Source organism: Perna viridis, chromosome 1 (assembly GCF_037379345.1).
Source record: "Perna viridis isolate PV_CMFRI_1.1 ecotype Kerala chromosome 1, ASM3737934v1, whole genome shotgun sequence".
Lineage (NCBI taxonomy): Eukaryota > Metazoa > Mollusca > Bivalvia > Mytilida > Mytilidae > Perna > Perna viridis.
The window spans coordinates 19,964,677-19,978,065 of NC_142445.1; the positions used below are offsets into that span (position 1 = coordinate 19,964,677).

The 13,389-nt window shown below is 32.6% G+C and overlaps 2 protein-coding genes across 6 annotated transcripts; both read left to right on the forward strand.

The window, feature by feature from the left end:
• Positions 1-1,166: 1,166 nt before the first annotated feature.
• On the forward strand, positions 1,167-4,141 carry LOC148627673 (LHFPL tetraspan subfamily member 3 protein-like). Its single transcript, XM_088576924.1, has 3 exons — positions 1,167-1,707; positions 3,075-3,317; positions 3,798-4,141. Exons 1-3 carry the CDS (start codon positions 1,293-1,295, stop codon positions 3,956-3,958), a joined length of 819 nt encoding a protein of 272 aa, XP_088433050.1. The 5' UTR covers positions 1,167-1,292; the 3' UTR covers positions 3,959-4,141.
• Positions 4,142-7,920: 3,779 nt separating this feature from the next.
• LOC148627674 (LHFPL tetraspan subfamily member 4 protein-like) lies at positions 7,921-13,348 on the forward strand. Of its 5 annotated transcripts, XM_088576961.1 has the most exons (5): positions 7,921-8,477; positions 9,555-9,791; positions 11,214-11,246; positions 11,677-11,688; positions 12,563-12,699. In XM_088576961.1, exons 1-4 carry the CDS (start codon positions 8,066-8,068, stop codon positions 11,679-11,681), a joined length of 687 nt encoding a protein of 228 aa, XP_088433087.1. In that variant the 5' UTR covers positions 7,921-8,065; the 3' UTR covers positions 11,682-11,688; positions 12,563-12,699. The 5 variants fall into 5 exon arrangements, with proteins under 5 accessions (XP_088433087.1, XP_088433078.1, XP_088433070.1 ...); XM_088576952.1 differs by lacking the exons at positions 11,677-11,688; positions 12,563-12,699 and adding an exon at positions 12,304-12,556; XM_088576944.1 differs by lacking the exons at positions 11,677-11,688; positions 12,563-12,699 and adding an exon at positions 11,470-11,655.
• The last annotated feature ends 41 nt before the right edge of the window (positions 13,349-13,389 follow it).

Sequence of the window (13,389 nt, forward strand, 5' to 3'; positions counted from 1 at the left end):
TAGGTATTGTATGTTATTCACCATTTTATAAAATCTCTTTATAACTGGTTGTTCATCTCCTTGGCAAGTATAATTATAAAAATTGAAGAAATATAAGACTTTTATTTTAGTTAACAATGTATATGTAGACCCCCTCCTTTTTCTTGGCTTGGGATCGGCAGCTTTTCCTGGCGGAGTTTATGTTAAAAAAAATATTTTGATATAGCATGCAGATATCTTAAATCTACTTAACTTTAATTTATTCATTTCTAACTCATTTATTTATTTTATGATCTTTTTTTTTAGATATTTAATTTTCGTAATTGTATTGGTCGTCAAATTTCTGGCGGATACGATTTTTTGTCCAATGGGCGCAAAAGGAGGATGCCCATCTAGCTGACCCAATCCAATTACCTGGCATATTTCACTACAGTAGAATATAAGCAGATATTTGTTGGTACACATTCAATAGTAGATTATGTAATTTTCACACGTACGTCGTGTCCCCTTTAATGTAACATTAAACTTCTATTTTGTATTACAGTTTGTGAATTATTTCTCTTGGAAACTAATGTATGAAATATGTATTACCACTCTGAAGAAAATCATCCAAGCATATTTAAACGCACAAAGGCAACATAACGCTTATATTTGCTTAATTGTTATATGTAGTCAATTCGTTATATACTTATTTACTTTATTATTTAGCCAGATCGCTGGGCACATAAACAGGTCATTAGCAGAAAATATTTTTTTCGCGGTTCTGCATGAGAATAAGACCCAGTCACGGTTACGTACACTACTTGGTTGAGTATGATATACGTAAGAGTTCTAATATAACATTCTTTCGAATGGCTGTTCCAGTATCCTTATATATATATCGGGGAAATCCGTGTATGGTTAAATTAATTAAAAACCTTAGTACAAAAAGGTTTCAGTAAAAAAAAAATAATCCCGTACTACGATTGTAGTTATTTAACTGTCATATGTACATATCCATTCGGTTTTACCTTATAACTACGAATATACAAATTAGCCATGTGTTATCCCTTCACCTATAACAGTAAACAAACGGCCAGGTAAATTTACCTGGCGATGATTGGATAAGTCGTACATGCTACTGTATTGAGAAACTTGCTCTACCAGTTTTGTTAAGATATGGTTCACTTGAATTCTAAATATAGGGCAGCATTGATTGGAAACACCTTCGAGATAGAATATTAGAACCGACTTGCCTCACCCTGTGTTTCGAAAAACGTGGTTCTAGTACCAAAACATAAACAAGGAACCACTGGAGGCATTCTGGTTCCACCATGGAGAAACCGATGTATAACCCAGAGACTGCCAGGATTTATTATTTTCGATACATGCGGGAATATAGAGCCGTATGTGTATTGTGGGCTCTGTTAACTATAATATGGTGTATTCTAAATGTTGTTGCATTTGTCCAGCCTCACTGGATTGGAGATACTGATGACGATCGAACGGGGTATGGACACATAGGAGTATACCAATACTGTTACCCAGACTCTGCATACGAGAAGTACGTGTGTGATGGATCTTTTACAAGTTTCAATTCCATTCTAAATGACGCCTTTAGAGCAACAACGTTTTTTGTAGGAGTTTCGGCACTGTTGATGTTGATCGTAGTAGCTGCTCTGCTGTTATTTTTCTGCTTTAAGAAAACTTTAGTATTCTACCTCTGTGGCATTCTTGAACTGATATCAGGTATAACGGGATTTTTGTTCTTACATTGTCATTCATAATTTAAATCAGTTGTGTTTTGGCGGCATTGAAATTAAACAGGTATTCAGACACTACGCTGATCATTATAGTTAATCCGATTAATTTTTAAATTCAGCGTGTATTTATTATTTAACTTAATGATATGCATGCAATCCTATCCTATAGGCGTATTCCTTCAAAGTTGAAAATTACACCGTAATAAAAAAAAAAATAGCCTGTGATAGCCACTTTATCACGAAATAGCCATTATCTTGTCCGGCAAAACGGGAAACAGTCATCTAATTATTTTGCCGATTTAATAATGTCTTTTTTGTCCTAAAATTTACAACAGACATTAGTATCTAAAAACTTACAGCATACTTTAGTATCTAAAAACCTATTGTTACAAGTACTAGTAGGAATTTTAAGACCTCGATCTTATTTAAAAGTTCTTTATATTGAATTTTGAAAATTCATCCCCTAAACCCTTTGGCCTTAACAACAAATTCTTCTAACGCGGCTACTACACACCTTTAAATAACTTTATCACAACAACAGTTCTAAAAGCCATTGCCATTCTGCGTATGCCATTAACACATTCATAGTTGAAATGGTTTAAAGAGTAAAACAGTTGCATGTCCCGTCATAGAAACAAAGCTTTGTCGTCAGTTTTGTTTGTCTATTCGAGTCACTATAAAAGTCACTCGTTTACGATAGAATACCACGCATTACATTTATGGACACGAACATTTGAAATTGTTCACAATAGTTTTCAGTACAAATAAATGTAGAAAAGCACCGACATTGTTGTGGATTGCATTGCAATATTTTTTTGCAAAAATATAGAAACCATTAAATAAGTTTTATAGAGACACGACTTCGATGTGATTTACATTGTTATACATGTAGTTTTAAATTGCAGAAGGAAACAAAAATGTAGAAACCGTTGAATCTAGTTTCCTATACGAATTTGTGAAGTTTCCGACCACACTAAGATGTTTGAAATTCAGTTTGTTATCGTGTATAAATTATTCAGATAGAAATAATAATACACTATTTGCGGTTTTTTTTTTTAAATTTACATTCAATATTTGCGTACAACATTTGCATCTTTGGAATTTCCTGAATTTCCTTAGTATTCTTCGACATCGACTTGATTTAGCATAATGGTTTGATATTCCATATACCTAATCTATATATTTTTTTAGATGAATTTAGCCTGATATCGGCATGACTGATAGTAGATACTGATGAGTCTTGAGAGAATCGTATGAAATTACTAACTGGTACTTATTACTTAATTTACTTTTTAAACATTAACAATAACCACTTAAAAATGTTTCTACTTTAATAATGTTTCTTTATTTCAGCTGTATTTATGTTCCTTGCCTGTGTCATATTTCCGAGTGGTTGGGACCACCAGCAAGTTAAGCGTCTGTGCGGTGATGTAGCGGACCAGTATAAGCTGGGTTATTGTGGCCTGAGATGGGGATATATTCTAGCCATACTCGGTATATTCGATGCTGCTTTACTAGCAATTTTAGCATTTGTACTGGCTTCTAAACGAGAAGGATACCCAGACGATAATAAAATCACTGGGACTGTAGATAAAAGTACGTATGTATAATGGTTTGCTTTTATTGTACCCAAACTAGCCAATATTTTACCATAGTTGGCCATGACAGGTTATGTGTTACAAAACTGCAATGCAACATAAAAAAGGAATAGGTGTTATTATTATTTCTATCAATTTCAGTTGATGAAGGCCCAACATTTGAATTAAAATTTGCAAAAATGCCATGTACAAGAACATCTTCAATGGGGTGAAAATTACAGATTTTGTTGTAAATGACTTTATCCGATAGCCGACTTTAGTCTACCTTAAGAACAATGTAAATGCCAACAAACAATTCTAATAAAACTGAACTATCAATGAAACTTAAATAATTCAACATTTCTAACATTAAATTCTCTATAATAGAAAAATAAGGTGGAAATGTGGTTCATTTACAAGTAGAAGCCAGGGAAGAGCCTTTATAACACATGTATACTGTTGATCTCTGCCTACCATTACTTTTTGTTTCCCGTTTCAGGAGAATTCGAAGGATATAATATAGAGACAATGTCGAAACGATCGATCCCCATACAACCCGTTGTTACAGTTCCCGGATTGGACGATAGACACGAGAGAATGTCGGAATATTCACAATCACAATTCTCTCGGAGAACGCCGCGAAGTAACTTTCAGTTGTAAAATAATATGTTTAATGGCTACAATGCAACACTCCATGGTATATTTGGTGTAACAGTACATGTAAATGATTGTAAAGCCACTCGTTCCATATATATTGCACCAGAAAATGAATAAACGATACATCGAGCTTACGACCACTAGTTTGCCTATAATTACCAATATACATGTACAGAAAGGAAATAATGAACAGTGTACAAAAGATTGGGCCTTAAAACATGCAGGGTCTTGTCAAAATCATCAACCATCTGATCCCATTATTAAGCCATATAAAGTGTCATTTCGTTTGAATGTGGCGAAGATGTTGCATCACAATTTTCAGTATTCATTTTAACATAGCTTTAAATGTAGCGATAGTTCTTTGATGACATATGGTTCACTTGTAAAATGGTATTGTAAAAAAAAATACACTATGACTGCCGTACCATGACATTAAACATTGACGGGTGGCATAATTTTTCCCCTTACCGACTGTCTATTCAAAGTCGTAAATTCGGGTTTTCCATTTTTTGAGCCTCTTGCTCGGATACCAATTAAGATATTTTGCCAATTATTGTGTCTGATTATCAAATCGTATATTGATTCCTTTATTTACAAGCAATATGTCTCAGATCACAGAAACTGATAAGGATAACAGTTCCCAGCCTGTACATAAGTAGGAATTGTTCATGTCTGTGGACAGTATACTATTTTTTCTTCAGGAACAGTTGTCTGTGGTATTGATATTCAAATGATATTAATTTTGTGTATTTTTATATATGTTTGATTGGTTGTCTTTCGTTTATATACATACTTTGTGTTGAAACTGGCCTGCATACTTTACTCGGTTATTTAGCCGGTGTAACCAAGCCGAAATGACGGAGCAAAGTACAATGGCCACCTTTTAACAGACTGCTTGCTTATTTTATTGTATCATTATACATACATAGATCTGTAATGTTTGAGTTTCGATGTATTTAAAAGAAAATGGTATTTTGTATAGTATATAGGTTTGCATTATTTATTTTTACGAAAATGAATTGGTAGCTGTATTAAGTATATGCTACATCAATAACTGCTGTATGTTTTGTGACTGCTTTAAAGTGAGGCAAGTATTTTTTTTTTCGGAACAACCGAATGCATGGTGCCATAAAATTTTAATTTACTGGAAACAATGTGCATTTTTAGGTTTTAAAATACCTGAGTTATTGATAGTCTATATTGAGTATTGTGACACCTCGCTTTGATAAAATGAAGGGATAAGTGGTACCAAAGATAAAAATCAAGGATACATGTAAAAATCTTGGAAAGTTTGTGTTGCATGCATTTCAAAACAATATTTACCTACTTGCATAGTTCTAAACATTTTGTCCTTTAAAGTGGTGCCATAAAAATTTAACTTACAGGTATCATGCATTTTTAGGGTTCAAAATACCGCGGTTATTTTAAAATAGTCTAAAATTGACCCTTGTGATGACCTCGCATTGATAAAATGAAGGGATAAGTGGTACCATGTATAAAAATCATTGATACATGTAAAATGCTTGGACAGTTGGTATTTCATGCATTTCAAAACCATATTTACCTGCTTTCGTAGTTTGAAACATTTTGTCCTTTAATTCTACGTTAATCACTGAAAGGTGTTGTAAGCTCTGTGTTCATCAGCAATATTGGACCGGTTTAATTGTAGACGTGCATTCCACAAGTTGTCCAATTTTTTCAAATGTTGGAGAAGTTGAACTAAACATTTTTTTACATAAACGGCACATACAATGTTAAATATGTTGTTTCAGTTACAGAGATTAAAACGTGTATAATGACGAAGGTTGTGATCAGTAATTATATTTTTATTAAATATTTACACAAGTTTGTAAATTTGTGTTACTCGTCTCTCAGCCCTAATCCATCGCCACAATAATGTCTAAACCTTCATTGTATGCATGCATTTAAATTACCTAAAATACATGTACAAGTAGTAATTCCCTTTAAAGAGAAATGTATGTACAGATTGGAACGATAGTACCCATTCGACCATACCATCTGTATAAACTTGAAAAATGAATCAATCCTAACAAGTTACGACCGTTCGAGATCCGCAAGGATAGTCAAGACCGTAAAAACCACCAATCGGAATCGTAACAACCTTTGCCTGCTTCGCACTTTTTCTTTCATTATAAATGTAGATGTTTGGGGCCAATTTCCATTAGCTAGCTATCTGAACGACAAAAAGGAACAAGCACAGAAATATAACGAATTGAATATATGAGAAGTAAATAATACGTTTATTACGTACACCAAATGTGGATTATACCTATTCGGGGCAGATCTTGAGATTTCAAGGGTTTATTTGCTCATTTTGCTCTAATTTCGCACGAAATGAATTATTCAAGTTACCAACCCCAGAAAACCTTCTGAATCTGCCAATGTCTATTAATCTTTCACGGCTAGTAAAAAGAGTATAGAGTTTCTTGTCAACGAACCTGTAAATCATCAATGGAATCTATCGTTGAAATAATATTTTTCATGGCTTTTAAGCTTTAACATCACGCAGTTGAGGGAGAGAAATGATCGTGAACAGATCAATGATATATGTCATACATCGTGAAGTGTTTCTCTTTGAAGTTTATGAAAAATTGATAATCTAAATAAAAGACGCATTACTGCAACTATATCCTTTGAAAGCAGTAATCATTTGACAGACATCTTTAATTTGTTAGTGAAAGTTGCAGTTTTGGTGAAATTGTCGAAGAAGTAACATTTTTTTTCACGATTTTTACCTTGCTCAGTTAACGAGCAATCAGTACTAATTGACCAGCGACCTGTTCACCATTATTTCTCTCGCTTGACAGTGTTACGAGGGTGTTAAAAGCAAACAAAACAAAAAACAAAAAAACAAAAAAACAAAAAAAAAAAAACATGGAAGCCAAAAAAGAAGTCGCATTTCTATGATACAGAGATCCCAATTCCAACAAATTCAACTTCATGTATAGGTATTTGCTTAAATTAACATGTGATTTTCATGTTCGAAAAAACAGTAAAGTACTTGTGTTTTTTTTCAAAGATGAACATACTTTGTTTCGATGAACCATGAGTGCATGGGAACAGAGTATCGCTCCTTTAAAGGGTCTGATATAATGTCACAACTTAACAAAATATAAAAATAACTCTACATGAAGTGGAAGTTGCAATACAGCAAAAAGAAAGCGGGGGTATAAACCAAAGATAGACGATCATAGTTGAATAACAAAACTAACGTAAAACAATATTTACGCCAATGATATATTATAACTATAATCATAAAAGAAAGGTATTGCTTCTGTCGAGCTTACATGAGGGAACTGTTCAGGGTTTATTGTATTTTACTTCGTTGTTTTTTTCCTTTCCTTGCCGGTTTATTTTTTCACTTAGAGCTTTCCGTGACGTGGTGGAACCAGTTTCAGTCGTTTTTTTTTTTTTATTTATTTCAATAGTCATTAAGTACACGTAATTTCTAGCCGCTTGTTTTTTTTTCAAGACTAGGATTAATCTTGAATTAATTAAGGTTATCAAATATGATTACAATGTATATCTATGACATTAGGAGCGGACCTTGACATTTAGAAAAGGTGACCGGGTTCCGATTCAGAAAAACAGAAAATGGGAATCTAGGCAATAATTTGCTAATCTGGGCACAAAATTGACAATATTTTACATTAAATGTGGGATTCCAAACTCAGATTCCCCTGGATCCCCCTTTGAATGTAAAAGGGTTTACCCATTTCAAAGGAGTTTTAAAAATACAATATTGGATGTGCCGTCACACTAAGGGAGATAATTTGAGAATTCGATCAACAACAATAATTTCCATTTGTTTCAAAATGACCGCAACTTCGTGATATTCTAAACCAAATTTAGTTTATATAGAAGATAGTAAAACAAATTGAAATTTACCGCGATTAAAAGTACCGTTATCAATAGACGAACTTTTAAATAGAAACTTGTTTGACGAGTTTCATACCTGGGCAGGTAAGAACTCACCTGTCAGAAGGAAGCAAAGTGAACAATAACAGGGATAGTAGAAAAGGGCCTCACCCAAATGGATTTATCTTAAATACGTAATTTTTGTGAAAATCCTGTGAACGTACATTAGCAATGGGACAAGAGACGGAGTTAATTACGGACGAGACGAAGATATATCATCTTCAATATGTCAGAAACTCCAGAGCTATTACAGTGGTCTGGGCTATTTTTACTATATGCTATGCCATTCTCAACATTGTAGCTTTCATACAGCCCCAATGGCTGGGTTACACAGAAAAATCACTTAACGCTGGGTATTTCGGGCTGTATGAAGTGTGTACAATCTTGACTGGGGGTGACTTGGCATGTGATGGAGACTTTCTGGACTTTACAACCATACTCAATGATTCATTCAGAGCAGCCAGTATGTTAGTTGGGATATCAGCTCTCCTGTTTCTTCTTGCCATTGTCTGTCTCCTCTTGTTCTTCTTTATGAGGGCTGCTACTGTGTTAAAAATCTGCGGATGGCTTCAGTTGTTGGCAGGTAACTACTCATTAACTACATGTATTGGAAGCAAATGTGTAATTCTTGTTATGCAGGAGAATGACATGCTGACAATGATCTAACAGATTTATGTGGGTACAGACCTCAAATCGTTATTTGAATCTTTCAGTTTTCCATTAATGTTAAAGGTTGGGGGTTTAAATTTGTGGTGGTCCGAGCCCCAGGTTCCTAAATTTCTGACCTAAGGCATTGGAAAGGTCCTGCATGGTCCTTTAACCCTTTTAATGACACATGATTTATGACTTTTGGTTTTTCTTAAGTGGACCATTTCAAACTTGGAAAAGTCCTTGACCTTCCACTGTTGAAAGTAAATTATTTCTATCATTTTAAGAGAGGAAAGATTCAAAAATCCACGAAGTATAAACAAGGCATATACTCTGTTCCCACAATAACACGCTATGCCTTGATCAAGAACATGTTCAGTATTTGTTGTGCTTGACATATGGACTAAGAGTAAACTTTGAAACCACATATTTGTCAAGTTTTCTCTAGGACAGGAAAATTAAGGACCAACTCAAAATTTGTAAGTGATTTTCAGCCATTTTCAAAATTTTTGATGGTCATGTTTGGAAAATTCCTGGTAAACTGAAAGAAGATGAAAAGAGGATTTATAAGTAATCGTGATCCATTGAAAAGTTGTTGAAGTGCTTCCCCACACATTACAATTGCAAGGTTTTTGATAGAAATAATTTTAGAGAATTTTCTTTTCAATACAGTGATATAATGGAAACATTTTTTTAGACAAAGAAATTTCCCTTACCTTTTTCCAAGGAGTTATAATTACTAGGTGTTAAAGATGCTGCATCAGAAAAATATGTTGCATACAATGAAAGCTTTGATGTTGTACTAACTTCAGACAAAATAAAAATCTCCTTTCAAAAAGCCTGTTTTTCCTCAGTCTACAAAACAATTAACTACTGTGATGCAATGAGACCTCAGTAAACATGACAACTCTGTTTGAAACCCTGGCTAAAAGTCATTTATGGTCATTGTTTATCAAATGATTTTTTTAAATATTTGTTTAGTGCATAATATCCGAGATGATTGACTTTCTAGGTCTATGCATGGCGATTGGCTGTGTTGTTTACCCTAATGGTTGGGATGATAAAAAAGTAAAGGCTGTCTGTGGATCTACAGCAGATAAATTCAACCTAGGATGGTGCGAAATCCGATGGGCTTATATCCTAAGCATTGTTCTCATATTTGATGCCTTTATTTTGGCTATTCTAGCATTCTTCTTGGCTGCTAAACAAGCAGACCTTTTACCAAAACAGGAAAAATACAAGGAAAAAAGTAAGTTCTAAATACTGTAGTGATATTCCTGCTTTTTTAATTTTCCATGATAACCTAACCGTAATCAGTCATTATTTGTTATCTTCTCTGTGGTCTTGTCTATGCATACCAGGTATGTATTTTTTTCCTCATGTTTGATCCCAAATTCATTCCCTCTAATATCAAATGATTGATACCTAAATAAATGTATTGATAATCTTTCTAGGAACTTCTAAAGATGTCATAGTAGGACGTTTGCTAGAGCAGTCCTTTTCACAAATTAAAAGCTTCATTTTTAAGTGAAAATTTGTAAAGCTACTACTCACCAGAACTAGAGCACATAGTATGATAATTATGATGTGTAATGGAAAACATGCAGTTCTTTACTATCTGATAATAATTTGTCACTTCCTTACTGTCACTCATACTACATCACAGGAACTGAGAAATGCTGGCTTTCAATTCATTTGTTTATCCATCACACCTTGTAAGCCCATACATAGGAAAAGTTTCTATTGTGAATCTCTTAGGCAGTTTTTAAAATCAACAGACAAATAATATAAGAATTCTCTCCGTAGGAAACTGAAATATTTTACACTTTGTTTTGTGAGCATTCTCATGCCTACATTTCTCAATAGCTTTGGATAACACTTAAAGGTAACTGCCATGAAATACTCGGAGTAGTTCAAAATTCAACAATGACTGGCAAAAATTGCATGAGTTATCTCCCTTGGAAATTTCTTCAAAAGTTTTTTTTGTAAGTGTTCCCACTTCTATACGCCCCAATTGATATAGATGAAATTTATATCAATATTACAATAATAAATCTCATAGAAAAGTTTGTGTTGGTGATCTGGAACTGTTTTTTTTTAATGAAAAAAAAAGTCAAGCTGTAATGCTGTTCTGTCTTGGTGATGTACATGCACATTGTTATGTGCAACTCTGCCTTAAATCCAGACAGAAACTTATGATTAGTGATCCATGCATTTCTTTATCCCAAATACTTTTTGATTGGAAGTCCTTTAGTAGGCCTCATAGAAACTGTCTTAAAAAATAGAAGTGCAAATAAAGTTGCCCACTGGAGATATTAACACTTAAAATTTTGTTACGTTCCACTACAGAAAAGTTCAGGAAAATTTCCTACCAGACATTTTACACTATAACCAGCCAAAGAGTATTCATGATATATAGCAGATCCAAGGAAGTCAACATAGAAAGAGTTGTTTTTTTAGGATGTAACAAATGTATTAAACAGTTTCATTGATTATCTTGAGGTATGATGAATCATTCCCTGCTTGATTTTTAGATAGCAAAATACCTCCCAAGTGTATAAAGTTTAGGTCAAGATAAAATTTAAAGCTGCATGTACAAGTTAAGACTAAATATAATTAATAAAAACTTTGTTGAATGTTTGCTCACATATACCGTAAACAAATTTTACAGATTTCACATATCCAGTTACCAGTTGGTTACCAGGTATAATTTTGTAGTTTTATTGCAACTAACCATGTAGTTTTTTTTTTAAAAATAATTTTTTATAATGCTTTTTAAAAGAGGTAACACATGATATGGTTGCTTTTTTTATTTACAACTTTAAACTTAAGAGGCTTGGAATAACTTAAATTGTAAACAACACCTCAATGGTGTTTTCATTATTATTGCATTAGTTTTTTTTAATTGGGAATTATTTTTTCAACAGACATGTTTACACAGTCTGTAGTGTAGGTACAGCACTAGATCATATACATTGTAGTTCTAGCATACCACTTATAACGTCTCGAACCAGATGTACTTTTTTTTTATTTCTAACAATTTGCTTTTGGTAAAGGTGCAATTTTTGACAAACTGCAAAATATGACAAGGTTTAAACATATGGACTCATCCTTGATCTGTAATTTTTTTGCAGAATAAGAAACAGGTAAAATGTCACAATAATTGTATATAGTTTTTAATTGAAGATTCTTGTCTAAATTGTCTCCCCTTATACATTCTGGTAATACATAATCTATATCCTCAAAAGGAAATGCAATTTTATACCTGTAATTCCACCAGTCAGTTGATTTTTAAATTTGAAAATTTATAAATGATAGTCTTCAAATTATTTACTTTAAAAATTTTCAAGGGGAGATAATTTTTTCTCTAATGTCCCCTGTAATGTATCCAATTCATTACATCCATTCAAATGTAAAATATCAAGTCTTGATATTGAAGTTCTTTCCTTTGAAGTAATATCTAGTACATTGTATATAGCTTGAAATGGATACATTAACTCAGAAAATTTTAAATGTGTAGACTAACTTCGCATGAAAATCCTATTTACCAACTAACTGTTGTCTAGAATTAACAAGAGATAAGTAACCATAGTAACAAACCTTTCAGCTTTACTTGTTCTGGAATTTTATTTTCAACATTAACATTTAAATTGTTGTGATTACTTGTCACACTTTTATGTATTAGTCAATTGATGCTATGACAGCTGAATGGATATTTTAATGAAAGGTAAAGGCTGTAAAAACATTTGATGTCTTTTCAGTAAGAGAAGGAAGCATGTTTTAATATTTAAACCTGAGGTGAAAAAGAAGATGGTGGAAAAATAGGACCATTTTTTAAGACAGAGTTCAAAGCATACAAAATTCGTATAGTTTTCTCGTCTGGTCCACTTCAATGATTTCCCAAGTTTATTGCCTTTAGAATTCAGTTCAAATGAAAAAAAAAACCTGTGATTTCTTGGAGTAGATAATTCTATACAAAAATGCAAACGGATGATTTATGCTGGTTTCCTTTTTTCACAGAAGAGCAGAGTTATACAAATGGTGGATATGTTTCAACAAATTCAGTTGGAAGGAACTCTATAGCCAGCAGTATACAACCAACAACTTCAGGAACAACTGAGGTCAAGGCTGTCTTCAGGTCAAGGTTAAGTAGCCAAGGGTCAAGGCAGAGTGGGAGTGAAGACATTAAGCTTTAATGTATGGATCTGTTGATGTATGTGCCCTATAATAGTATTACTATAACAGTTGTATACTTAGCTGGCTAAGAACAAAGAATTTTTTTTTTTGGTTTTTGTAATAGATATTTATGGTTTAATTGTGCCATAAAATGAACAAACCTTTGGACCAAATTTTCTAGATTTCATAAATGATTTATTGTAATATATTGAAAATTTTTATATAATAGGGTATGAGTATATCCATTTATGAGCATTATCTTCGAAAGTTTCAATACAGTTTTCATAATCTGTACATTTTCAAAATTGATATTTGTATGAAGGCAAAATGTATCATAATTCAGTCATAATCAAAATTGAAATTATGATAAAATGGTCATTTTGAGATTGAGTTAAATCTTGATATTATAGAAAAAAAAGTAGAATAACATTTTTCATGCTTTTATATTGACAGCGTATTTGTAATTTACATTATTATTATTATTATTATTAAAGTCCTTTACAGTTGATCCAATATAAATATTGTTTATTAGTATATAGATATTTATTAAATTAATTGTGTTTTAATTTGTACGAAATTGTCAATTGATAAATTTATTTGTAAATTTATACAACAAAAATAAATTTGAAAAAAAATAATAAGATTTTGTTTTCATTTAGTGGCTTGTATGA

Bases quoted from the DNA above. Each gene is read 5' to 3' on its own strand.
- LOC148627673 (XM_088576924.1), top strand. From the start codon at position 1,293: ATGGAGAAACCGATGTATAACCCAGAGACTGCCAGGATTTATTATTTT. The intron at 1,708-3,074 runs GTATAACGGGAT...TCTTTATTTCAG, and splicing joins CATTCTTGAACTGATATCAG to CTGTATTTATGTTCCTTGCC. The intron at 3,318-3,797 runs GTACGTATGTAT...TTCCCGTTTCAG, and splicing joins CACTGGGACTGTAGATAAAA to GAGAATTCGAAGGATATAAT.
- LOC148627674 (XM_088576934.1), top strand. From the start codon at position 8,066: ATGGGACAAGAGACGGAGTTAATTACGGACGAGACGAAGATATATCAT. The intron at 9,792-11,213 runs GTAAGTTCTAAA...CAAATTTTACAG, and splicing joins GGAAAAATACAAGGAAAAAA to ATTTCACATATCCAGTTACC. The intron at 11,247-12,562 runs GTATAATTTTGT...CTTTTTTCACAG, and splicing joins AGTTACCAGTTGGTTACCAG to AAGAGCAGAGTTATACAAAT.